This window comes from Ascaphus truei, chromosome 10, assembly GCF_040206685.1.
Source record: "Ascaphus truei isolate aAscTru1 chromosome 10, aAscTru1.hap1, whole genome shotgun sequence".
NCBI lineage: Eukaryota > Metazoa > Chordata > Amphibia > Anura > Ascaphidae > Ascaphus > Ascaphus truei.
In genome coordinates this window covers 30,851,617-30,875,865 of record NC_134492.1, presented here as the reverse complement: position 1 = coordinate 30,875,865, position 24,249 = coordinate 30,851,617, and the positions used below count along the sequence as shown (strand labels likewise).

The 24,249-nt window shown below is 40.4% G+C and overlaps 1 protein-coding gene across 2 annotated transcripts in view; it reads right to left on the bottom strand.

Moving 5' to 3' along the window:
- Nucleotides 1–24,249, bottom strand: part of ABCD3 (ATP binding cassette subfamily D member 3) — a 40,039-nt gene that overhangs the window by 5,647 nt on the left and 10,143 nt on the right. The window contains exons 2-19 of one of the 2 annotated variants that reach the window (XM_075616447.1): nt 20,058–20,094; nt 17,506–17,604; nt 17,212–17,300; nt 15,524–15,593; nt 13,444–13,541; nt 13,034–13,157; nt 11,481–11,537; nt 10,700–10,842; nt 7,784–7,853; nt 7,277–7,346; nt 6,112–6,209; nt 5,934–6,025; nt 4,849–4,937; nt 4,682–4,757; nt 2,648–2,711; nt 1,903–1,980; nt 522–587; nt 271–360 (exon numbers count right to left, since the gene is read on the bottom strand). In XM_075616447.1, coding sequence (XP_075472562.1) covers nt 271–360; nt 522–587; nt 1,903–1,980; nt 2,648–2,711; nt 4,682–4,757; nt 4,849–4,937; nt 5,934–6,025; nt 6,112–6,209; nt 7,277–7,346; nt 7,784–7,853; nt 10,700–10,842; nt 11,481–11,537; nt 13,034–13,157; nt 13,444–13,541; nt 15,524–15,593; nt 17,212–17,300; nt 17,506–17,604; nt 20,058–20,094 — 1,510 coding nt within the window. Of the gene's footprint in view, nt 1–270; nt 361–521; nt 588–1,902; nt 1,981–2,647; nt 2,712–4,681; nt 4,758–4,848; nt 4,938–5,933; nt 6,026–6,111; nt 6,210–7,276; nt 7,347–7,783; nt 7,854–10,699; nt 10,843–11,480; nt 11,538–13,033; nt 13,158–13,443; nt 13,542–14,555; nt 14,626–15,523; nt 15,594–17,211; nt 17,301–17,505; nt 17,605–20,057; nt 20,095–24,249 lie in introns of both variants that reach the window. The other variant, XM_075616446.1, reaches the window with a different exon arrangement.

Sequence of the window (24,249 nt, the reverse complement as noted above, 5' to 3'; positions counted from 1 at the left end):
TGGCTCCGTAGGTGCTGCCAGTGCTCCATGGAGATGTACATCTCCCGCCTCGTGCGGGCCAACATAGAGAAGCAACAGTTCTGTTGCCGCGGGAGATTTAAGCGTCCATATTGTTCGTCCAGCTGGACATGTTACTGGCAGGACCTACGGATTACGTATCACTGGAAACACGGGGTTCCCGGAACTGAAGTTAATGCAAAAGGGGGAAAAAAATAATAATAAAACCCTAGGTGGAATTGCTCTTAAAGCAACGATTGGAGATGGTCTTACCTTATCAGATATACCTTTGGATTTCTGGTCTTCCTGTGTGTCTGGATAGATGACTTGATCTCGCAGTGTGCCAATGGTCATATATGGTCTCTAGAAAGCAATGGGAAAATGAAGATCAAAGTAAACCACTTGAGAGCCTGATGGTTCTAGAACACATTGCCGAGCAGAGCAGCCCCCACTGCCAGGAAAGTGGTACATTGCTATTGTGTGGAGAAATACATGGAAGTGGAAAAGTAAACAAAAAGGTTTACCTGAGGTACATAAAACAGTTTTCCTCTCTCAGGTTTGGTTAGACTTCCGCCAAAAAGAGGCCACAGCTGTAAAACATAACATTTAAAACAAAAATGGTCAGTTTTATTTCTCACCAACTAAAATCAAATGCAACTTCAGGAAGCACAAAAATGTCATTTATTACGTTTCTTTGCACCAAACCCTCACATAATAGGTATAACTCCAATATTAGGTCCTGTCAGAAACGTATATGTAGTCAAGTGCCCCTGGCTACAGCCTTCTACTGGCCTCAACACTATAAATCCTGATAGGAACAGGCAGTGTTGGGGTTAATCTCCTGCGCAGGGCCTTGCCTGCAGTTGCAGCCTGGATAGGTACTATGTTGCCTTATCCAGGGCAGGCCTAAACCGGTAGTTGGAGTGTCATACCTGGGGAGAGTACTGACAGGGTCACATGTATACGGTGTGATGCCTGTCAGTATCTACACCTGCCCTGTTATGGGGTGGGGTTACAAGCCCTTCCCCACGGGTATAAAAGCCGATACTCCACCAAATTGAGGTGGGTTGATAATGGGACAGTGTGATACCCTTTTCCCTATCAGAAGGTTAAGGAGATTGGGAGGGGCTCTTTGGGCATCAAGACCCTGGGGTCTGCTCCAGGGCTGGAGGACGATTATGCCGGTGTACAGTAAAACTGCCGTTGGACCAACTATGGTGTGTGTGATTATTGGAATGGAGTATTGCCTGTAAGGACCACCCGGCATCGAGCAGGATCCTCATGGGATGGAGGCGTGCACAGTAAGAACCACAAGAAAGCCTGCCCTATCGCTGCTCCCAAACTCCAACCACAGAGCAACTCAGACCTCATAAACCAGCAGGTGAGCTACAGTACCCAGGGAAACACCCATGTAGTGGCCAGATCATCCGTATTAGGGGGGGGCAGGGGGCGAGGAAACAGGTGCTACATATATAATCACTATACATATTTAGCGGTAGTGATCTCTTTACTTTGTCACTCACAATGCAAAGCATCACCTTGTTGCTCCCACAAGTTTTACCTGAGCCGTCAACCCCCCAACCATCAAACCCAACCCCTCCCCACCCCGGTTCATGAGATCTGTAGTTTTTATATGTGCCATTTCTGACACAAATTCTCCCCTCATCCCCACAACTATAGCAGCTGGGCCATGATGAGACTCCTGATGAACAAACCTGCTTGTTGTCCAAGAATCAGGGAACCACAGACCAGCTCCGAGGGACCCCCAGTGCAGGCCACTTAACACCCACCACAAAAACCTCACTGCTGCTTTAAATGTTTGTTGGACTTTTGAGATACCAGTCTATATTATTAGTTACTGCTGTGCAGTGGCAGTTTATGCAGCTCTGATATAAATTGACTCACCTCTCCTAAGACACGGAAAAGAGAGCTTTTGCCACATCCATTTGGTCCACAAACGAGGACATTTGTACCAGATCTCACCTTAAAAAAAAAAAAAAAAGTGTGTAAATATTGTACTTTTTATCATAGACTGAATGGTGCCAGACAAACGTTAGCAAAGTAGGGATTGTTTAAATTAGTGAATACCGACACGTGTATAACGATAAAACCAAGCATTTCCCTTTCATCTGCTGTTCGGATCCTATACATGCCTAATGTACCTTAATAGTAACTGAGAAATAATAAATAAAATTAGTAAAATTATAGGGGAGATAATGGTTTAGTTGGAAACATAAAGCTAATGAATACTCTACAGCAGGGGTGCGCATACTGGGGGACACAAGGTAAAGTTTGGGAGGGCGCGGACGGTTGCAAAGGTCCTGCGCTCTTCCCCAATGCATTTAAATTAAATGCCGGGGGACCACACGAGGCCTCTGTAACCTCTACTTACCTAGATTCAACCGGCTTCAGGACGCGTGACCATGGCAACGCGGCGGCAAATGATGCCCCGGTTGCCATGGTAACGTGCCGTCAAATGCCGCCGCAGGTCACGTGACATCATTTGACGCCGCACCGAGTTAAAGGGGGGGGGAGCGTGACAACAACAGAGGAGAGCAGGCAGGGGGGGGGGCGGGGGGTGTCACAGCAAGAAAAGTTTGCACACTTCTGCTCTACAGCATTCCCAATTACTTGCAAAGTCATTCCTTACCTCAAACGTAAGGTCTTTAATCAAAACATCGCCATTTGGTGTTGCTAGGGGAACATGATCAAACCTATGAAACAATAATTGCATTAGCAAGTACATATTTATATTGTATAGGACAGAGATGCCCAACAAGTGGCTCGTGATGTGTCTCCAAGGGGTCCCACTGAATAACAAATATGGAATTTTGGACCCCAGGCAGTCAAGTGGGTTCATGAGCTGTGTTGGGACTGCGCTCAAGTTATCAATTACTGCAGGAGCTTCCAAAGCTGCGTCCCACAGTGCCTCGCGTCAGCCACTGCAAGGCATTGTGGGGTGTGCGCTTTCGGAAACTCATGTGGTGATTGACAGCTATACCATCCATGCTGCCTGCACACACAGATGCGGTTTGGGTCCTTACCATGCCCTCGATCACTCTATAAACTCAGGACCTTATACAGCTCGGTTCAAACTGTTTTGTTAGCAATATTTTGGCGAGTAGGCAAAAAGGTTCACAGAAAAAAAAAATATATGTTCTAGCAGAGGGTTCAAAATGTTGAGAAGCATAAATATAAAGAAAGATTAGATTTCTAAAATATTTTCAGTGAGAGGTCTTCACTGGCTTACGGGCACATTCCTGTAACAGTTTTGCAGCTGATCTACGTGGACAAAGTAGTCGTAATAATTGGTCTATCTGAACTGCAGTAAAGTCTTAATTTTTTATCGCAGCTCCTACACAGTAGAATTGATATGAGAATGAAATGATGCAGATTGTAGCATGTAGAACTGAGCTTTTCAACTGGCAGCAGCGGGACATATCGTGCCCACGAAGAACCTTGAAGGAACTGGTGTAAATTACCGGGAACAAGAGTCCCAGTGCACTGAAACACTAGTAGAATAAGGTCATGTCAATTCTTACAAAATGTTAATATAGATTTTTGAATGCTTCACAAATTAAATTACATTAAGTAGCTAAATAGTAGTTGATACTGTACTAAAGCTTTAGGTATCATCTGTGCTTTCCATCCCCAAACATTGTTCACTACAAATGTTTTGGTTGTTGCAATTCAGACAGTGAAAAGCAGCATTGTAGGTACAGGGGTGCGCAAACTTTTGCAGCTGCGCCCCCCCTGCCTGCTGCCCCCGGTGCTCGCGCCCCCCTTACCTACGTTCCCTGTGTCAAATGACGCCAGGGGGGGGGGGGGGGGTGTCATGTGATGTCAAATGACACCACATTGCCATGGCGACGTGTCAACAGCCGTCTGAATCTTGGTAAGTAATAGGTTGCAGAGGCCTCACGCGATCCCTCGGCATTTAATTTAAATGCTGTGGGGAAGAGCGTGGGGCCTCTGCAACCACCGTGCCCCCCCCCCCCCCCTTACAAAAATCTCCCGCGCCGCTGGTGTAGGTTACTCTGGTTAATTTTATACGATGGGTTTTTTTTGAGCGTTTTTTTACTCAAGGGGAAAAAAAACAGGAGTGTATTTCACTTGGTCGGTGATGAAAGGGGAGAATGTATTATGTTCTCATGTTGTAGAGGCCATCAAAATACCTGCATTTCATTCTAGGCTAATAGCTTAAATACTCAGTCAAATACACTACAGTCCATTCACTCAAAAATACATAAATACTCAAACATATTGCAGAGCAAAATTGTCTTCTAAAAAGCCTCCAAAATGCAGAACTGGTATATGCCATACTTGTGCACCTGCGAGTGACCAGTCTATTAAGACAGTTCTTCCTCCATTAGAGAGGGTATGGGAGCTTTTTGCTGCTACAATAGTGTTAGGACTTGCAAAAGAGGGGATACGTTTGGGGTGGTTTGCAAGCTTAAAATACTTTGGCCAAAGGATTTAACGAAATGACCCTCACTTATCAAGAAAAACAGAAGTATTTAACCATATAATTTGTCATATTGGATGTAGCACTGAGGCTTTTTGTCTTTTGTTGTATACATTAGGTCACAATACCAGCTGCACTCCTTGTGACACAAATCTATATGGTGCGGTGGGTTTGGGTTCTGAGCTTGCAGGTGTGTTGTGTGTTTATTTAAAAACTTACTTGATAATTTTGTCCGCATTGATCACTTTCCCACTTCCAGGTATTAAGGGGATTATTCCTTGAACTCCATCTGCACCTGCAATTTCAAGGGGAAATTGGTAGAATCAAAATTTGAAAGCTACCAAGCAATGGATTATGCTAGTCAACGAACCATGCAATGCGGTTACCTTTGTCTTGAGAAACCATTGTGCGTTCATATTTCCCATTATTCAAATCCTTTAGTACTTGCATTAATTCCGTAATCCTGGCTGTGAAACTACAAAAATCAAACAAAGGATTTTTGTTTTAGGGAATCAACATCATATTGGTTTATGAAATTCTAATGGTTTGCAACACCCAGTTTGAAATTTTATTAAAAGTATGACTTTACTAAATTATAGTACAAGAAATGTGTGTTCAGATTTAAAACTAGATTAACAGTCAGCAGTTACCAATAATAATCCATCACGTAAAAAAATTATTTCGGAAACAAATACAAATAAACTGGTCACAAAAATAGCTTTTCTTCCAAAACCTACAGATTTCTGCTGCAATTTCACATGAACTGAGGAGCACAATACTGGCAAAAAAAAATTAAAATAAACAGCATCTTAATCACAAATTCACAAAGGCTGTCCTGGGAAAACAGTTTTGTATCCATCATGACTGACCCAATAAAATAAACAGTCAAGAACTTTGTTTTTTTGCATAGGAGAGCAAAAGTGAAGCATGACCTGGGTCGAGGATATGAAAGCATACGTAGCCTGCCAGCCACCACAGAAAGCGCAGCTGCTTTAAAAGTACAATATGTGCACTGTAACACTATCTCATATTTGGAAGATTCTGAAGCAACTACATGGTACAGAGAAAGGTAATGTATTAACTTTACGGGTAAGCGTGTATTTTATTAACACGTATTATTTGTAAAAAAAAAAAAAAAAAGTAGTAAAATATGTCAAGATTCCGACCCGCATGACATCTCAAGGAGATTTACTAAAGGGCCCTATTTACTAAACCTGGCACAAGAGACCTTTGCGCCCATTTAACCTAGGGATCATCACAGCTTACGAAAGCTGGCTCTAAATATAACAAAAGTGTAACTATATAATAAAAAAAAATATGTTTGAGGCCAGCATGAACCTTTCCAGGCATGTTATAATATGTTAGTGATTCACAGTCATGCGATTTCCGTTTTCTCCAGGACAAATATAAGTAGCAGAATAATACATTGCTAATAAAAACAGAAATTCTTAACACGAGTAAAGAAACTCACCCCGATAATCTTGTCAATTCACGGCCTGCCAGCACTATCCTGCCAAGAGCCTGGGACATCCTCAGCAACATCCGTCCGCTCTGGTAGTAATCCTTTGAGACCGGAAAGAAACTGTAAGATTGTGTTGCTTGTGAAGTGTACCTTCGTTCCATTGACTTTGCCCTGTGCCCACACTCACCTCCAGGAGCTCAGCGTGTGTGCTGCTCAGGTGACGCGGGTGATTCGGAGTCAGGAAAGGGCGGCTGACCACCAGGTATCCAACCACAGTGGCAAGGTCTGGAATATTGTAATGAAAACACAGACCTCAAAACAATCAACAACCTGCGCAAAGTGTTCGACACTAAATACTGCTTCAGGATGTGGTTTTAGTTTAAGATGCTAAAGAATTAATCTTGTAAAGTGCGTCCTACATAGCAACATTTATTTTCCTTATGTAGCACTGAATGTATGTAGCGCAGTATATACAGTCGAATTTGGTAGGCACAAAGTGCCTGTCCTGAAGAGCTTACAATCTAAAGCAGGTGTGGCCAACTCCAGTCCAAGGGCCACCAACAGGCCAGGTTTTCAGGATATCAGTGCTTCAGCACAGGTTGCTCAATAAGTGGCTCAGACAATGATTGAGCCACCTGTGCTGAAGCACGGATATCCTGAAAACGACCTGTTGGTGGCCCTTGAGGACCGGGATTGGCCACCCCCTGAGCCAAAGGATTTTTTTTTAAAAAAGGGACTTGCCCAAGATAACAAGGAGCCAACATGGGGATTTGTAGCAGGATTCACCTGCAGCAGTCAGCACAAAATTGTACATGTAGAATTACAACTTTTACAAACATTTGTTGTTGGCACCGCCCTCACAAATCTCTTATGATTCATAACACCGATGCACCCCCTCCCCAACCAATGATTATGCTTATTACATCTGAAACAAAATGTGATAATACAAAACGTGACATTTACAATTTCATTAAAAGTGTCATCATAACAGAGTTGTAAATGTTATTTTAAATCTCAAGCAAAATTTTTTTTAAACCAAAATAAAAGTAAAAAATTATATGTGTACTGCACTGTTATCAGTGTGTTCTCACCATACTCAGGGGTTCTCAACGCCTTTACTCAAGACCCCAATAGTAGGTCAGGGTTTCAGGATCTCTGCTTCAACACAAGTGGCTCAATAGTCCCAGCTTCAGCACAGGTGGCTCAGTCTTTGACCGAGCCAATTATTGAGCCATCTGTGCTGAAGCTGGGATATCCTCAAGACTTGATCTGTTGGGGGGGAAGGGTTCTTGAGGACTGGAGTTGCGAACCCCTGCTACTGAATAGATGTCAGAGTAAAAAGGGTGACTTACATTTGGCAATAATACTATCTACAAAGCCCATAGAGAAACGGAAGACGATGAAGTTATGCAAGTGCTCCACCTGTTGGGATAAAAGCAGAAGATAAGATAACGCACAGGTAAGGGTGGAAAGGTTGAGACGTTAATACAACTATGTTTAACAATCAAAAAGGTGGCATTGCAGGAGGCCTTACAATGTGTGTGTGATTTACCATAAGATGATTTCTGGACATTTCAGCAATTTTGAAGTGCTAGTCAAAGACAGCACATTAAATACAACACAAAATATTACATTTATGGTATAAAAACAGACCCCTGCAAAACGTATGGCAAATTTACTACCTAATAACTGTTGAATACAAAAAATACAAGGGGCAAAAATAAATGCACACAGCATAGCAGAAGTTAGGAAAACATTTTTCACGGTTTCCAATTTTATTTCTTCTGCCAACCCAAAATTAGCTGGTAATAAACCAAATGATTAACATCGGGACAAACCTCTATGCATGTTTAACTTACCAGCTTGTTGAAAGCCAAGTGAATCGTCTGTTTTTCCCTTTTATTCCCATTGTAAAAGGCAATTTCCTCACTAAAAACAAGGAGATAATATTTAGAAATGTGCAGTTCTAGAAACCACCCACACAAAGTCGCAGACACATTTACGGTCTGTGCAGACGTCACGGTCTCATTCTCAAGTGCACGATTAAAATGTTTTGTTTTTTTAAAGTTGCCAAAACTTTGCTAATCTGTTATTTCAAAATTGTGATGCCTAAAAACCAAGGTGTGCGAGTGTCTTTGGGTGAATTTACATTTGTGCATTTGCATAGTGGAAAAGATTGGAGGGAGGAAAAAAAAAATTAAAAAGAAGAAGACAGACACAGTAAGTCCATCAAATTCAACCTATGCTAAATTTAGACAACAGATGCATTATCCCATATTTGTACTTACAGTATATTGATCCAGAGGAAGGCAAACAAAAAACCCCAGTGAAATATCATTTAATGATATCTCATAAGTGGAAAAAAAAAATTCCAACTCCAAATATTGTCAATCGGATTACTCCCTGGATTAACATCCTTCCCCATGTTAACTTATTTGGTATATCCCTGTATACCATTCCTTTCTAAAAAAGAAGATGTCCAACCTTTTTTTTGTTGTTGAAGATATCTATTGTATCTGCCATCACAGCCTCCATGGGTAATGAATTCCACATTGTAGCTGCCCTTACTGTAAAGAACCCTTTCCTTTGTTGCTTGTGAAATCTCTAATCCTCCAACCTTAAGGGATGCCCCCGAGTACTTTGTACTGTATAGTTGTTTTGAAATCTCCTTGTACTGTCCCCGAATATATTTGTATATAGTTATCATATCCCCTCTTAGACGCCTCTTTTCTAATGTAGACAAATTTAATTTAGCTAGCCTATTTTGTTAAATCAAATTATCATTCCTCTATTAATCTGGTGGCTCTTATCGGCACAATTTCTAGTTCTATAATGTCTTTTCTATGGAGTCGTGCCCAAAACTGTACTCCATATTCAAGTTGTGGTCTTTCTAATGCTTTATAGGAGCGGCATAATTATGTTTACTTCTCTTCCAACCATTCCAAGATAAGATCTTGTTTGGCTTTGCAGCTACTGCATGGCTTTGGGCACTATTGCTAAGCATGCCGTCTACAAGCACACAAATTCTTCTCCATCAAAAGATTCTCCTAATTTATCACCATTTTATTTGTAAATTGCCTGTTTATTTTTATTTTCTCTTTTTTTGCCATTTAGGTAAAGAATTCTTTTTTTTTTTTTTTTTAGAGTTGATCTTACTTTCTATTGCAATCCTTTTTTCATTTTCAATTTTTGCTAATTTTATTGCCCTATGGCAATTTTGCTAAATTTCTTATAATTCTGATATGATGCCTCGGTCTCTTCTGAATTTTAAAGCAGCAGTTCAAGCAATATCATGCATGTGTGTTTTTTTTTTTTAATAAATCAGTTATGTACTATGAGAAAATACTTGTAGCATTTAAAAAAAAAAAAAAAAAGAATGTTTAAGACATTTTTAATGTTTCTAATGTAGGAAGCATTTCCAAAGTGACAGCCCCTTCCCCCTCTGATAGGCTCTAGCTCTCGAGACCCGCCCTCTCTCTAGCAGTGCACCAATTGTATCTAGTAACAGCCCAGTCAATCATATTCTAGGAACTACATTGCCCAGAATGCTGTGCAAGAACTGAATAAAATAACCCGGAGCAAGTGATCGATTACAGGAGAATGGATCGATCTGCAGCTTAGCTAATCACTTGTCAGTGTGCAGATTGTATTGATGCACATATTGAATGGAGAAAAAAATATATATTTTTAAAAACGGCAGCTTTAAGAATCGAAACGCCTGCCTCCTTTTCCTCCCATACCTGTTTATTTAGCCCCATTAGTTTAGACTTGTTGCTTTTATATTTATTACATATAAAAGGGTATACACTGGTAAGTGTGCTTTTCTAACAATGTTTTAACGACTGCCCATTTATCTTACACACTTTTCCCTGCAAAAACAATCCCAATTTATTCCTTGTAGATTATTCCTCAATTTATTAATTATTGATAAGCGTACTCTATGGTTTGCCAATAGCGTTTGTTGCAGGGAAATTGGCTTTGGGCAAATTTTTAAAAAATATATATATTTTTAAGACAACATCTTTTAAAGCAGCAATCCCATGCCACCCACCCCAATTTAAATTTTTTTGGTAACTTGTTTAGAACCAGGGGATTCCTCCAGAGATGACGGCATAGGGGTAGGGTTCTTCTCCCTCTGTATGTGCTATACAAGACATCGAGATGGAGAACCGTGCTATTTTCAGCTCAGGGACCCCGTTGTGCCCCGATTCCGGAGATACTCAACAGTGAATTTATTGGAATGACTGCTTGGTTTTTTAAACTGATTATGTCGCGGTTTCCCATTATTTCAAGATTCGGCAGCAATTTTATTACCCCTGGAGGGAGATTTAAATTCAGTAACTTTACCATTTACCTGTAAGTATCTCTGGAAACAGGCAAAGTGGGTCAAAAAGCTGAAAATAGCTCCAAGATACCCACCCGGTTTTCTTTTCGGTAAAATAAACGGAGGGTTAAAAAAAAAAGTTAAAGCGATAATCCCTCCTAGACAACAGGAGATTTGTCTAAAAAAAAATTAAATAAATAAAATGTAGCATTGGAAGAGTACAGTCACTTGGCCACAATGAAAACTGCAACTTTTTATTTAGAAACCCAGTTAGGATTAAGCAGAACCAACATGTTTTTGAGTAAACAGAAAATGCCACAAAAACACAGAATTTCTAAATAAAAACTTTTGAGCGTAAAAACGTCCCATACGAGTTTTACTATAAAGCAATGTGGAGTTCCGACTTAGCTGGCAAGCAGAAAGCTCTAGTCTTCTCACAATTGTTACCTACCAGTTGGTAATGAGTCGCGAGTTGACATATCGGTATTCTCCTTCATATCTCTGCTCAGCAATCGTCATCTTACCAATAGGCCTTCTGAGGCGTGTGAGGAAAAGGCCTGAGATTATCAGGTAAGCCATCATGCTCGCTGGACCCTATCAAAATATGAAATATTGACGATAACTGTCCAATTTTGTATCATTCTTAAAAACAAGTATTTACTGTTCTACAGAAATGTATACATTGGTAAATTATGATAGCTATTTCATATAGCGCTATTCTCCCAATGGGACTCTTAAGCGCTTCACAATTACAGTATAGTGCGAGGAACGCAGCACACAGGAATTTTTACAGACCGTCCCCGCCCAGAGGAGCTTAAAATATGTGATTTTGGTGCCTGAGGCAAAGTGACTTGCCCACAGTCACAAGGAGCAGACACCGGGATTTGAATCAGTTTCCACTGATTCAAACTCAAGTGTCATTGTTATCAGGGTCAGTGTCTCTACTCACTGAGCCACTAAATACAATCACTTAAAAAGGAGCATGGGTGAGAAGCAGGGGGTCTCCAGAGCTCAACCGCATTCATTTCAGATCAGGGGACCCTCAGCTTTCTATACATGTTAATAATAAAAATAAATAAATAAAAAAGGGGCTGTAAAAATGTTTCTGTAGGAGGCAATTGATGCTTTAAATAAAAGACAGAGGGACAGATATTTATATATATAAATATAATTTAAAAAAAAAATGGAGATTGCTTCAAACAAGGGGTCCCCCTGAAATTCGGCAATATTACCTGAGCTCCAATTGAACTGGTTAGCTTAAAGATGTACAAAACGATGTCCAAAAATGGCTGTAAAAAAAAATAAAAAAAAATACAAAATGTTAGTACAGTACCAAGATAAGTCTTTATTTTACACAATCACATGCAAGTTATCTACTACACATACTAATGTCATTTTATTAATTTTATCCACGTGTGTACCAGCTATTGATGTTTTGCCTTTAAATGTCATCAGCTATAGGAATGAGGGACAGACATCCTGTGAGTAAAGCAGGAAGAGGGTGGCTAAGGGATTTTAGGGCTGCCACGGAAACCTGAAGGCTTTAAGACTAGCTGCATTCGTCTTTGAAGAAAGTACAGGCTACATTTGGTATGTTGACATTGCCTTTTGTAGTGGCATGGGGCCACTGTGACTGCATTAGTAAACAGTACAATGTTCAACCTGTAATACAAACTTCATTCCGAAAATAAAATAAAACCTTAGGGAGTCATTGATCATGTGATGGTGGATACCCCAAAATAATGAAACACCTTCTTAAAATACACTTCTTTAGTTATGCTTATGTTTGCCAATTATATGTAACTGATCAGAGTCCGTATATGTGCAATTGAGATGGCAAAAACGTAAGGGTATTGAATAATTAATAAGCCACTTTAAAGCAACAATCGCTGACACTCACCATAGGGGAGAGGGGTGGGGGGGAGGTGTGAGAGCTGTTTCCTTTATTTTTTTTACCTTTCAGGGATATTAAAATGGCCACTGCCATCCACAGCTGATGCCAGTGAAAATGAACTAAGCAAAAATGTAATATTTTATGGTGTAACTTCATTTTTATTATGGGGTAATTGCTGCTTGCATTACAGCAAGCGACAGGTTCGAAGTAAAAAGTAATTTTTGTATTGTAAAATGTGCATTGACGTCAGGTGCAGTGGCATAGCTTTAGACTGCGCAAAGCTTGGGGCCCTTCCTCTTGGGGGCACGCTCTCTAGGGTCCAATCCATATTTAGGGACCAATCCATATTTGTCCCGGCATATTTGCCAACTGCAAGTGGCAAGCAAAATTTTGCCGGGGAGGGTGGCCCTTCCATGTCTACCTACGCTACTGGTCAGGTGCCTAACCCAAATTCTTAGGGGGAAAATAAATCTTAAATTAAACACAAATATTTGGAAAACACCAGAGCCCCTCACTAATCACAGGTTTTAGTCTAAAGGAATTTGACAGAATTGCTAAAAACTAACTGCAGGGTTCAGACAATCCAGCATTTACCATTTACTTGCCAACAATTAAATACTGTACACATGTAATTACATATCAATAATCCCTCCCTTACACACAAAAGGACGGTAAATACAGCCATGTAGGACCTTCTTGCCACATCAGACATGAAATACTGCAGAATATACTGTACTACCATACAGGGGGGCTGTTACCACCGACTAGATGGAATTTGCTCTACCAACGTGGTGTTACTGGGACAGAAGATACAAGAGATGCAGCACATGGATCCAGGGTAAGTGCACCCAAAACATACATTGGACATGGTCAAGTGCTAAGATAACTCACCTTGCTTAAGTTTGAATACAAGTCCACCACACTGTTGCAGAATCTCTCAACATCTTGCGTAAGGAGTTGATCTGCGTTAGCTATCCTGTTGTCCAAATTTCCCATTTTGTAATATGTAAATGATCTAAAAGGTAGGAGCACAGGTGGAATTCCATCAATGTCTGGCTTCACACAGATTGTATAAATAAGAAATCAAATTGCCTTTTGCATTTCTATTATGTGGAAATACTTCAGTGTTCTAAAAATTGGGCTAAAAAGCATAATTTACCTAGATTTAGGACCACTTGAAATGCCCACACTGTGCTCATACGGATTACAATGGCCAGAGTTTATTATGAACATTCTTCTTTCCATAGTGAAGTAATAATGAGAATTCAAAACAGCACAAGTCTATAACAGTAGGGACTCACTTTAGATATTCATCATACAGGTACTTGGTTAGTCTTTCCCGGAAACACAATTTAAGCTCATTCAGGCCATACTTCAAGAAATTATTCACTAATGAAATCTGTAAATAAAGAACAGGTTACAATTACAAATATACCACACTATACTACTAAATCAAGAATGGTACAAAGTTGAAGAGACACTTCAAATGTATTAGTTAGTTAATAAAATGGGGAGTGCCAACTAAAAATTGTACACACACACACACACACTAAAGTGCATCAATACATTAGCCAAACGAAATGCTTTTAGCGCAGTGCTTAAAGTAAAAATATAAAGTTCTACAATGCTTCAAATCATACTTTGGTCTTGTATTTGCTTTTACTTATACTGCATTGGACAATCTCCACTATATCCCTAGTGGGTTAATGAATGAGTTGGCATTCAGGGAAGCAACTTATTAATAAGCAAATATGCATCTCTAACACATACATCAAGCATTGTTTAGGGGAAGAAAAAAAGAAGCCAAGTAGCAAATAGGGCCTGAGGTTTGACAACAGATGGGAAAATGAGCGATTAGGTGGGCCGAGTGGTTCCTCAATGCCATAACATTTGAATGTTTTGATAGTATGAATAATTAGTTAGGTTAGTCATGGCATACTAAGTGATGGATGTTTTGTTACAAGGAGGTAACATCGCCGTATTTTGTAGGGTTTCATTTCAACCACCACACTGTTTTTTCAAGGTTCTGCATGCATTGATCTTTCCTACAATAAAAGCTGCTCCCCTTGAGGTACCAAGTCGGCAGTAAGTGGAATCAGCATTTGGCCATGTATGTAAAGTTGTCTAATGAGAGGTAATGTATTTTTCATGTTTTTAATTGTAACCATCTATGTGCTGAAGAGGCCTGCATTGCTAATCAATGCGGTACAGAGCACTCTGGGAGCACAGGGATTAAACCAGCTCTCTCCAGAGAATCGCAGGAGAAAAAGCTGCTCATGTGATACTTCCCAACACAGACACTGCCAGGCACAAGCGTTTCAGGCAGCTTCAAATGCCTAATCTGCAGGTTATACATTTCTCATAATTAAACAAAGAATTAAACAGAAAACCAAGAGACATTAGGAGCACTTACGACAGGCATGGCGGCGATAAAGTTCAATAGGTATCTCCTAAATTCCTTTCTGCTGCGGCCAATGATCGCACTGCAAACCACCACATGCATAAATGGTTAATGGCACAACTTTGCAGAGACACTATCACATACTTACACAATATCCCATTATAGCATAGCTCCTTTCAGTCTACATATGAACACAATGCTGCTCTCTATCGCATCTAGTACAGTGTTTCTCAACCAGGGTGCCAGGGAACAACCCTGGTGTAACCCAACCATTTGCAAAGGGTGCTGCGGCCTCAAGGAAAAAGCTCTGCTGGCTGCTAGGCGGCACATCCTACACTGGCTGATCTAGTCTGTGATCCTCCTCTACTCAGCACAGAAGGGAGAGAGGAGCGTCTCCATCACCAGACAGTGCAGGACACACATGCTGAGCACCTTACATGTTTGAGGTGTGTGGGAAGGTTGGAGGAAAGAGGGAAAGAGTGAGGGCTTAGTGTGGGGCGTAAGTAAAAGGGAAAGGGGGAATATGAATTGTAAGGGTGACTGTGGAGTGTGTAAGAAAGAAGAGGCTGATGAGTGAAGTCTTAAGAGCAGGGGTGCCCCTAGACTGTGTGCGCTTGTGTTTTGAGTGCAAGCGAAGAGAAGATGAGGGAAGAGCAAGGTGCACCAAGTTTTTAACAACCCTTTAGGGGCGCCCCCGCTAAAAAACATATGGTTGAGAACCACTGATCTAGTGGGATTCAGAAAATTGTACTATGCTTCAAATAATTTTAAACCAAAAATAAATTATTTCAAACATTGCAAGACATCAGCTGTAGCTTATCCCCACTTAAAGCAACAAATATAGCAACACTATTCTGTTAACAGCTTCACTGTTCTACATGCTGCGTCACAGCTCTGCAGAGCAAGGTCTGCTACATCAGGACCGGCACACGCAGCAAATGCATGCTTTCAAAAGCCTTTGTATTTCTGCCATTTTTTACCAGTGGAATTGCAGCTATGTACAGGAAAAAATGCTCCATGAATACCGATTTACTTCGGCTTATGATTCCACTGAAAAAAAAAAAAAAGCAACATAAAAAATAAATATTTAGATTTTTTAGGGACAAGGACAAAAAGAAAATGCAATATATGCAGAGAACCCCAGCCAGGACACTTGCATAATTTGAATTACACATTACGACCCACCCCACCCCCCCTTACAAATGCAGTTGTGGTACACGGTACTTGCATTTTTAAAAGAGAAGACAGGGACAGAGCTGTGCTCTTTAATTTATCATTCAATTGCCTGAGAAGAGTTTTTTTTCTGGTCACAAAGCTAGAACGTAGGATGCAACCTACATATTATCTCTCTAAGTAAGCAGCAAAACGCATTGCAGGGAATGCAAAGTTGGAAAGTAGATGTGCCAACATTTACCAAGACCAACGGTGGCTCAATGATTTGAATTTAAAGCAAACATCAAGTTAAATTAAATTAAAGGTTATTTAATCAGCCGCACCAGACCACATTGAATAAGCCTCTATGTTTTTTTTTAAATACCCTGAATGTCTAATTGCCTGTTGATTAAGAACAATATTGGTATCAAAACACTTTGAATACGTTTTCTCCTCAAACAATTACTTTAAAAAATAATCAGCACATCCGCAATATTCTAGGGGACGTGGCTCCCTCTCCGGGTTCATAATGATTAAAGTTGGCCATCGGGCTCTGTAAAATATAAAGCTTATAACTTTGCATATCTAAGACCCTTGAAGTAGGAGTGCTGATTTCTACTGGTATTAGAATTGAATGCCAATGTTTTAAATTAGCACTATAAAGGGGTTACATTTAGGGGCTTCATTCCCCCCCCCCCCATGTGCAAGTAATTACTACAACGGATTGGGCCAGAAATAAACAGACTGATAAATTAATGAATGATATACGTGTAACGGAATGTGAATGATACAGGTGCGCGTGTTCAACTTGCTAACCAATGTCAAATTAAACATATAGATTGCCTGACGCCCCATAAATCAGTTTGGGTTTATTCCTCAGAAACCTGCTTTTTTAATTGGTCTTTTAAGATTTTTCATGAAGGGATAGAAGAATGGATAAATAGACTTAAAAACTGTCAAGGTCGTCTCTGAAGACTTGTTTTGACTTCTCAAATTTGCACTCCCATTTTCTGTTTAAAGAAGAAAAGGGAATTTATTTTTAAACTTTTGCCTTACCTTTCTGGTTTAGAGTATAGTTAATGTATTGGCATTTCTAAAATGAGATGCGAAAAGCTCTGACCCATTGTTTGACAGGTTTAGGATTTATTGAAATTGGGAGAAGTACCACTACGTTACCAGATGCTTTGAGCACATCCTTAAAAGCCTCACTAAACATAAAAAAAACCTGATACACATCCACGTTATTAAAGGTCAGAATGTGAGCGGAGAATAAAGAAAAACGGAAACCGTTTTAAAACTTTAGCAAGTCCGTGTCAACTATTCTAACAAAAAAAAGCTTTGTCTATCTTCGGCAATTTTTATATTTTTTCCTAGAAAATAAAATTAGGACAAGTTAAATAAAAAAAAAGTGAATCCTAAAATTCTCATCTTAATTTATGATGGACGTATGTACAAAAGTATCTACTACTACACTTGTTAGAACGTTTGATGTTCTCGTTGCTGAATATACAAGTACCTTTCAATAAAAGTGCCATTCTGAATCATCCAAACATCACAGTACGTGCGTGCAATCAGCATCACAGCTATAAATGCCAGATAACCGCTCTGAAATAGAGAACTGACAATTCAGTAACCACCAGACCAGTGGTGCTCAGCTCCAGCCTCAAGCCCCCCAAACAGGTCAGGTTTTCAGGATATCCCAGCTTCAGCACAGGTGGTTCAATCAGAGGCTCAATCGAAGACATACAATAGGTCTATGCAGCAAGAAATGATGTATACGCCAACAGAACAACAAGTATTAGCTCCTCACCTCCTTACAGAAGGTCCTAGGGACTAATATTCTTATGATCCGTCCAATTCTTGAGAAGAAAACGCTGTCAACCACTGCTTTTTCTTTCTTTCCCTCTTTCTGCAAAATCAATAGAGGGTCACAAACAAATAATACATGGGAGCAAGCAGTATAGGCATGTTGGATCTGCTTTCAACAACATGACAGGTTGTGGAGGTCTGTTAAAGATAGATGCACATTGGTAATGTATTCACGACTCATCGGTAATCCCCTCTACTCATGTACAAGCGAAAATAGAACTCATTTGCTTGCAATGCAATATGATAATCTGCTGTATTCATATACTGCCGCACTATTTAGCTCTGGTCTACATAGCTTGCATTTCATAGACCCTTTGCAAGGTAATTTCTAGTATCTAGGCATAGAGCTACATTATTCCAGGTTATCACTACTACCTACATGTAATCACAATCAACCTAAATATACAAGGTAACAAAACACATAACAGTTTATTTTCCATCTCTCCGAATCTTGGACCCAGCCATATACACACCTGCTCTCGCTCACGCCTGCCTACCACCTCCTCCGTCCTAGCTAATAATATTAACCCATCTAATACCGACCAAACTTAAAACACGCCACTTAAATGAAGCATCTCAATAGCCAGAACTCATGGCTACTGTCCCACATCCACAGTCACTCCTACCAACCATGGGGGTCAAGCACTGCCTTTTCCTGCACTTGCCTCACCTGCTGTCTCTGTAACTCTCCCAATATACGACTTAGATTGTTATCTCTCCGGGGCAGGGATTTCCTTTCCTATTGTCTCACTGCTGCACGTATTGTATTATTAGAATTCTTTTTTTGGATAGCAGGTAGATCATGAAAATCCACCAAGATGATTACAAAAGACAAGGAGTACAATTCTAATATAGTAACTAGTACCGTTTTACAGGAAGTATCAACAATACTAAAAATAGACCATGTGTTCAAATACTGTATTAGTTCATTTGATTGCATTAACTATCTGTATGCTCAAACTGGTAACCCTTTAAAACAAAAAATTGGCCTTAACACCATTTGTTCCATAAGGATAGCACAGTTTCTACATAAAGTGGGATAGTTGATGTCTTCTAACAAGACTGGGTGAAATTCTGTTTGATGTGCTTGGTCTTAACGAATAATAATTCATGTTGTTGTTATACAGCAGCCTGCCTACAGAAGTATTTTATCGTAGGTTACCATCTTATTTTTAAACCTCTCATCACTTAATTTCTAAAGTAAATCCAGGCCTCCACTTAAAGGGGGCATCGCAACACTTTACAGTCAGTTTGAGAACAACTACAATTAAATACAATCATTTTTTACATAAGAGTCCGGCCGGAAAAGCCAGATTTAATAATACATGGTTGCATTAAATTAACAGCGGTTATACATTCAATTTACATGCATTTCATGGACTGTTAGAGATACGATTATGGGCCTATGTAACATTTAAATACAGGATTAAAATTGTATATGAGGTGGTACGATAGGCCAGCAATGTGTGGTTAGAAAGGCCCTGCCTCAAGCAGCTTACATTCTACAAGGCAGGGTAAGTTTAAACATTGGGCGCATGACCTATGGCTAGAACAGATTTTAGAAGTAACTAACATATTATAGGTTGAACTCTATGGACATGTCTTTTTAAAACCTCATCTTTTAGATTACCACAAGAAAATAAAAACATAGCTAGTATGATACCTTACTACAAATTATTTATAAGGGATGAGTTATGAAGCAGTCTTTAGTAACCAAGTTTGGAATGAATGCCTTATTAAGCCGTCATTATAATTGCGGCGTGCGTTTGCACGACGTCAAAACAAATGAATGTTTTCAATTGACCGCACGCGTACAACACGTCCAAGCGTGCACATTTTGAGCAGGCATCTGAAATTGATATTGCTCCGCGACGGCCGCGTCACGTGAGCGGTTCAGCCAATGAGGGAGACACCGCTCACGTGACGTCATGGCCACGCCTCCCAATGCAGGTTTAGCACACGCGACGTCGTCACGAGGTCGCACGCACAGCCGGAGCAAGAATAAAATCGAGGCCTTAGATGGGTATTTGTCCCTCCACTCCAAAATAAGCCATACAGATTAGGTTATTTGCAGTTTTCTTTTAGACAAAACGACTAAGCTATAACAAACCATTAAAATGGCTCAAACTATGATACAGTTGAAGTACTTTCACTTCATTTAAAAAAAACATTTTGCTGTTAGTGGGACTCTACCTTTAAATTCCATATCAATGGGAGATTCACCACCTGGTTATGGGTCAACGTTCCTGATCCGGCGTTATTCTCATTAAAGTCAATGGCAGTTAACACTGGATCGGGTGTGTTCGGCTTGATGAATCTGCCACCATTAAGGGATGTAACCTGCTCTCGTGGTATTTTCATCACGAGTCTCCGATGGTTTTAATTTAGCATGAATTATAAGTGTATATTGTTGGACATTGCATTGTTTAAATCAGAAGAATGAAAGACCCCATCCCTCCCTCCACACCAACACAAAACTTAATATCCAGTTACCTCATTGTTCTGTATTAACGCCTTTCCACTTTTCTTACTGTAGTGAAAGAAAACAAAAATGCATATTACAATATATACTTTCAGTAAACTATGTTCTCAGACAAGATATTAAAGGACAGTTTATATTTGATAGCCATTACAAATTAAAGAAACAGGTTTAAGATTAAATATTAATTTGTATGTATGTATTTGTTTGACCAGCAAGTCCAAATAACTGTTCCTAAACATTGATTCAATCGTTTTTTTTATAAAATTTAATATTTTGTGTGAGAGAAGGCAGACATGTATTACATAATGACAGACCTGCACCAAGGGTTAAGAAATATGTATTACATAGTTAGTATAGTAACAAGTAAAAACTTACATATCATAATAAAAATGTCCAGTAGCGGCCAGTGCATGAATGGTGGGTCCAAAGGGATAGGTAGGTGCAGGAGGTATTAGCTGGTACTCGCAGATCAGTCCCGCGCGCTGGGGCTGTGCAGGAGGTATTAGCTGGTACTCGCAGATCAGTCCCGCGCGCTGGGGCTGACTTGCCCGGCAAGGCTCAGTTCTTCTTACTTCCGGGTTGCGGCTGTTGCAGGACCCGTATGGAGCTGCCCTCCGATCGCCTGTGTACTTCACGTCCCACTCGAGTGAGCAGATAGAACCAGCTCAAAGCTTCACACAGTGCATGTTGGTGTCCAGACGTTTGGCTGTACCAGTCCCAGTTTCTCACGAAGCTTAGAGCTGGTTCTATCTGCTCACTCGAGTGGGACGTGAAGTACACAGGCGATCGGAGGGCAGCTCCATACGGGTCCTGCGACAGCCGCAACCCGGAAGTAAGAACTGAGCCTTACCGGGCAAGTCAGCCCCAGCGCGCGGGACTGATCTGCGAGTACCAGCTAATACCTCCTGCACCTACCTATCCCTTTGGACCCACCATTCATGCACTGGCCGCTACTGGACATTTTTATTATGATATGTAAGTTTTTACTTGTTACTATACTAACTGTGTAATACATATTTGTTAACCCTTGGTGCGCTTCTGTGTTTTTTCCATTATCATCTGACGTCAGAGTCTTCCTACGAAAGCTATCAGTGGAGGAGGGGTGCCTCCACATCACAGCAGCAGCAAGAGGGGAGAGTTGATCTACTTCAAGATCTCATCTAGGAAGCATGAGCGCGGTTTGACTTTCATACCTATAATGACAGACCTACAGTATAACAGCGCATTGCTTTGCGGAGGCAGATAGAACTACTGAGACCTATCCATAGAATTCTCCTCCGGGTACTTACTAACTGGGGGATAGGATTACAAAACTGTCAAATTCATGACTTCAGAGATCAAGGGAGCAAAACAGAGCACCAGAATATATTGCAAAAAACACTATGATCAAAAGATAAGATGCACATGTGTCTAAGTAATGACACTTGGAGGGTTTACCCATTAAACTGTGATAGTATTCAATCAGGGCACTCTCGTGCAGGTTGACTTCTATGGGAGCTTCCGTGATACAATGCCCTAATGGGCACTTAGATTAATAAATAACCCCCTCAAGCTCCCAACCACCTTGTGTGCCACCTAGTACGGGCTTGCATGCCACGGGCCCTTGTGTCCTACCACCTGTCCCACCAATAAAACACAGGGTTTGGCGAGTGAGCTTGTGGTTAAGGCAGGTGTAGACAGACTCTGGTTCAATACCCAATGATCAAATCCCTATGCTGATCTATGCCATGGGCTCTAAGTAAGACTAAGTTCAAAGTGGCATACTACTTATAGAACTTAAAATGCTGGCAGTTTATTCATTCATAAACCGAGCTAGATATCTATGGTTATCTAGATGGCCAAAGTAATGTAGCAAATTTGTATTGCGCAGTGTCACATTTAGTGTTGTTAGAAGCATAAAGTGCATAGTCACTCATCTTTCACCTAGTTTTACATGAACCTGTATACACTACCTTTGACCGAAGAAGACAACAGACAGTTAAAAGATTGCTACTCAGAGAAGCTTCTCCGAGCACTTATTGGTATTGTGCTTATGCTAAATTAGAACACTGCATAACTGCCAAACACAGTCACTGTAACAATTGGGGTCGGCTTCATGAGCTGGAGTCAAAATCATCTCGCCCAGGACAAGTGGAAAGTTGGGGTGATGTGTAAAGCTGAAAGACTGCAGTTGCTGCAGAACCTCTTTGGAAGAAACCGTTGACAATTACAACCCTGCTTCCCGAAGTCACCCTCCACAATGCTTTGTGTAGAACTATGCAAGGCATTATGGGGCATGACTTCAGGAATTTGTGGATGAAGTAACACTTATAACAAATACATTATGGAAATGCCTCTTTAATAGATCCCAAAAAACTGTCAATCTGAAGAATTAGCAGATTATACTTGGTAATGCAAATACTGGATACCAAGGATTTTTCCAACTAGGATGAAAACTAATAAAATAATGGAATCTGTACCACAATGCATTGCTTTACAGGCACCAACATACTGGCAGTTCAAGACGCAATCCCTGTTACTCTGGTTTAAAAATTATTAGTTTAAACAATCAATAAATATACAGCTATATCTTCAATTTTTTGGCAACAGAAGACGATTTATGCAGTTTCCTTCATAAGAAAGTCTTGAGTCAATATGTATAACATAACTTACAAGCTCAACTTTAAAAACACCATTGTGTCTGCTTTAATTTATTTTTTTTAGTACTTCCCATTCCGGTATTACCAGGTTGCAACTTGAACGGCAAATATGGCAAAACTAGATTTAATTAGCAGGACTGAAACAGTAAAGCTGCCCAAACAGTTCTGGGATATTTAATGTAAGCACATCTCTGCATCATGTGCAATGACAGGATTAAGGGGATTATGCATTTAACTAAAATAGTGCCAATCGGGGAACTGTTGCACAGAAACTCTGGTTCTTGATTTGAATGGGAGTTTTTGTGCTTTTAGTGCCCTGGCTGGGTGTTATGCATTAGACTAGAATACTGGCATAGACTGTAATTAGGCTTCATGGTCAGCCTTACGTACCAACGACTGAGAACCACGAGTATTAGGAATGCCAAGTAGTTATACAAATCCCCAATAGGAAAACAACAAAAACGAATGAAACAAACAATTGAAGTTGAGAAATATCACTTAATGGGGCAAAGGTTGGACATCTTTTTTTTTTTTTTAGCAAGAAAAGGTATACAGGGATATAGCAAATAAGTAAACATGGGAAGGATGTTGATCCAGAGAGAAATCAAATTGCCAATTATTGGAGTCAGGGAGGAATTTATTTTTCCTTTTATGAGATATCATTGGATGATATGTCACTGGGGTTTTGTGTTTGCCTTCCTCTGGATCAATAAGTATAGATGTAGGATAAAGTATCTGTTGTCTAAATTTAGCATAGGTTGAATTTGGACCCATGTCTTTTTTCAACCTCATCTACTATGTAACCCCTCCTAGGACCAAAGGTCAGGTCAGTGACCTGTTTAAGGGGCTACATCTGGATGAGTGATGCCTTTTTAACCACATCTGACATCTATAAGGAAATTAAAATCATGTAAAAAATAAGTTATGTAATCATGGCCGATTTCATCTGACTGCTCCCTTTTCTCTAATGTCCGTGTGTGATCAGCAGGTTTGCACACAGGCAGAAAATTCTCTCCCCGAATAATTTTTTTTTAATTTATAGCTCTCCAACGGGGGGGGAAAAAAAACAAACATGTGTGGCTGGTTAAGACTGTGACCAAAATAGTTTTTTTTGTTTCCTGGTGTGATTGAGGCAGACTGCAAGCTGATCTAAACCCATGTGAGATAAGGCTACGCTTATAGTGCCGGCGACAGCAATGCCGCGTCAAAACAAATGCATTGCCGCCGTCGCGTGCGCCTATAGTAAGCGCGATGCGACAGCACAACGGCTTGGTCGCAGTCGCTGGAAGTCATCTCAATTTCATTTTTCCAGCGACCGTAGCGGCACTATAAGTGTAGCCTAAGCAGACAGTATGAAAAGCCTTCTGATACAGAACCATTTGAGAGGCCTTTGCTTTTTCGCATAACCAATACTTAATCTCTCCTCCCTGTATTTCCCCTCTCCTATTGGGGACTGTATCCATAATGGCAGAAATACATGCTTGGTACAATATACAGGCATACCCTGGTTTAAGGACACTCACTAAGTACACTCGCGAGTAAGGACATTTCGCCCAATAGGCAA